This window comes from Ammodytes marinus (assembly GCF_949987685.1).
Source record: "Ammodytes marinus genome assembly, chromosome: 18".
NCBI classification, from domain to species: Eukaryota; Metazoa; Chordata; class Actinopteri; order Uranoscopiformes; family Ammodytidae; genus Ammodytes; species Ammodytes marinus.
In genome coordinates this window covers 3,051,479-3,053,644 of record NC_137222.1, presented here as the reverse complement: position 1 = coordinate 3,053,644, position 2,166 = coordinate 3,051,479, and the positions used below count along the sequence as shown (strand labels likewise).

The window sequence follows — 2,166 nt, the reverse complement described above, 5'->3', positions numbered from 1 at the left end:
TTACATACCTGTTTACAGAGCCTAGGCTGTGTATTAACTCTGGATTTTTTTTGTCAGCGCACACACACACACGGACATGTAGATCATGAGGAGATATTCACTGATTTTGGCAACAAGCGTTCTCCAGAATCACTGACTCCACCTTTTAATGACCAATAATACATTTACATTTCTATAATGGCAAAATACTTTAGCTGGCTTTACCTCCCAACATGACAAACCCATCTGCCATCCAAAATATAGTAATGCATGATGAGTGCATAGCAACATCCCAGAAAAAAGAGTTTCCCCACAATTTTTTTTTTTTTTTTTTTTTTTACAATATTGTATCTAAATTCTCTCTCTCTCCCTCTCTCTCTCCCTCTCTCTCTCTCTCTCACTCTCTCTCTCTCTCTCCCTCCACCTCCCCCCTCCGTCTCTCTCCCTCTCTCCCTCCCTGTCTCTCTCCCCCCCTTTCCCTCCTCCCTTCCCCCTCTCTTCCTCCCTCCCTCCCTCCCTCTCTCCCTCCCCCTCTCTCTCCCTCTCTCTCACCCCCCTCCCCCCTCTCTCTCCCCCTCCCTCCCTCCCTCCCCCTCCCTCCCTCCCTCCCTCCCTCCCTCCCCTCTCCTTCTCTCCCTCTCTCCCTCCCTCTCTCCCTCCCTCCCTCCCTCCTTCTCTCTCTCTCTCCCTGCCCCTCTCCTTCCCCCTCTCCCCCCTCCCTCCCTCCCCCCTCTCTACAGGATGGCCCATGTGCTTCAGTTTGACGAGCAGAGCAGGAAGGTGAAAGATGCCAACATGCAGGACGAGGACACGTTCGAAATCTACGACCCGCGAAATCCCGTCAACAAGCGGCGCCGCGAGGAGAGCAAGAAGATCATGAAGGAGAAGAAGGCCAAAGTATGAGGTCATCACGTTCCAGAATATGACATCACTGGGTTCCAAAAGGTCAGGTTGACCCCAACGCCCCCTATTTCTCACTGGGCTGCGACTGTTTGCGACAAGTTGAGAGACACAAAATCAAAAAATTCCGAGAATATATGCGAATTAGCGGCAATTTTCACTTGCAGTCTCACTGAGTTGGTTCCTCACGACACGTTTTGCGAATGTCCCATGGCCAAAACTTGCCGGGAGCTCTCGCATTTATGTCTTGCGAACGTCTGGCGAGCGTCGCACGAAGGGGAATGTCAGTCTAATTTTTGTCTCAAATCAGTCACAATTTAGTTTCATATGTCGCCAAACCCTCGCAAAGTTGTCTCACACTTTCTCGCACTTTCTGACTCGCGGAGACTAAATTGAAGAAGGGTTTGCGACGCGTGCAACACACCTGCGACCACTCTGAGACTATTTTGAGAGTAGATTTGTCGCACACTTTTTTTGGAACATGTTCAAAATTCAAGCGACAGGACTGCGAGGCTCTCTGACTCGAAAATTGACACCCCCCCCGCGAATGTTTCAAGACAGTTTAGAGACTCCTTCGCGAATGCAGTCTCCAACTTGTCGCACACTGTCGCAGCCCAGTGAGATACGGCCTTGAGCCCTTGTGCCCTTAGAAAAGAAAAAAAATGGTCGTACAGCCTACAGCATATTCAACTTTTTTTCGCCACTAATGGTTTGATGACGTGTAACTTTTCTATGCGGTTATTGTTCTTCGTCTATGTTGTCCAGAAACTTAAATGTGAATGAAGAGGGAAATTAATAAACGTTTATAAGCAATCTGTTGTGACTCCATTTTGACTCTTTTGTGTGTGTGTGTGTGTGTGTGTGTGTGTGTGTGTGTGTGTGTGTGTGTGTGTGTGTGTGTGTGTGTGTGTGTGTGTGTGTGTGTGTGTGTGTGTGTGTGTGTGTGTGTGTGTGTGTGTGTGTGTGTGTGTGTGTGTGTGTGTGTGTGTGTGTGTGTGTGTGTGTGTGTGTGTGTGTGTGTGTGTGTGTGCGCTCAGCTGCGAAAAGCTATTATATTATGCGCATTTCCCAAAATGTCCCAACTATTCCTTGAATGCTGACTAGGCAGAAAGCAGTGATGGCCTAACCACTCTGCTGCATATTTTGAATATATATATAGTGTGTGTGTCTGTGTGTGTGTGTGTGTGTGTGTCTGTGTGTGTGTGTGTGTGTGTGTGTGTCTCTCTGTCTGTGTGTGTCTCTGTCTGTGTGTGTGTGCGTGTGTGTGTGTGTGTGTGTGTGTGTCTC

General features: G+C 48.4%; 1 protein-coding gene across 1 annotated transcript in view; it reads left to right on the top strand.

The window, feature by feature from the left end:
- Positions 1–1,683, top strand: part of cwc27 (CWC27 spliceosome associated cyclophilin) — a 30,439-nt gene extending 28,756 nt beyond the window's left edge. Inside the window, exon 14 of the mRNA XM_080046571.1 lies at positions 720–1,683. Within this exon, the coding sequence (XP_079902697.1) occupies positions 720–882 (163 nt within the window). The 3' untranslated portion in view covers positions 883–1,683. The remainder of the gene's footprint in view (positions 1–719) is intronic.
- The last annotated feature ends 483 nt before the right edge of the window (positions 1,684–2,166 follow it).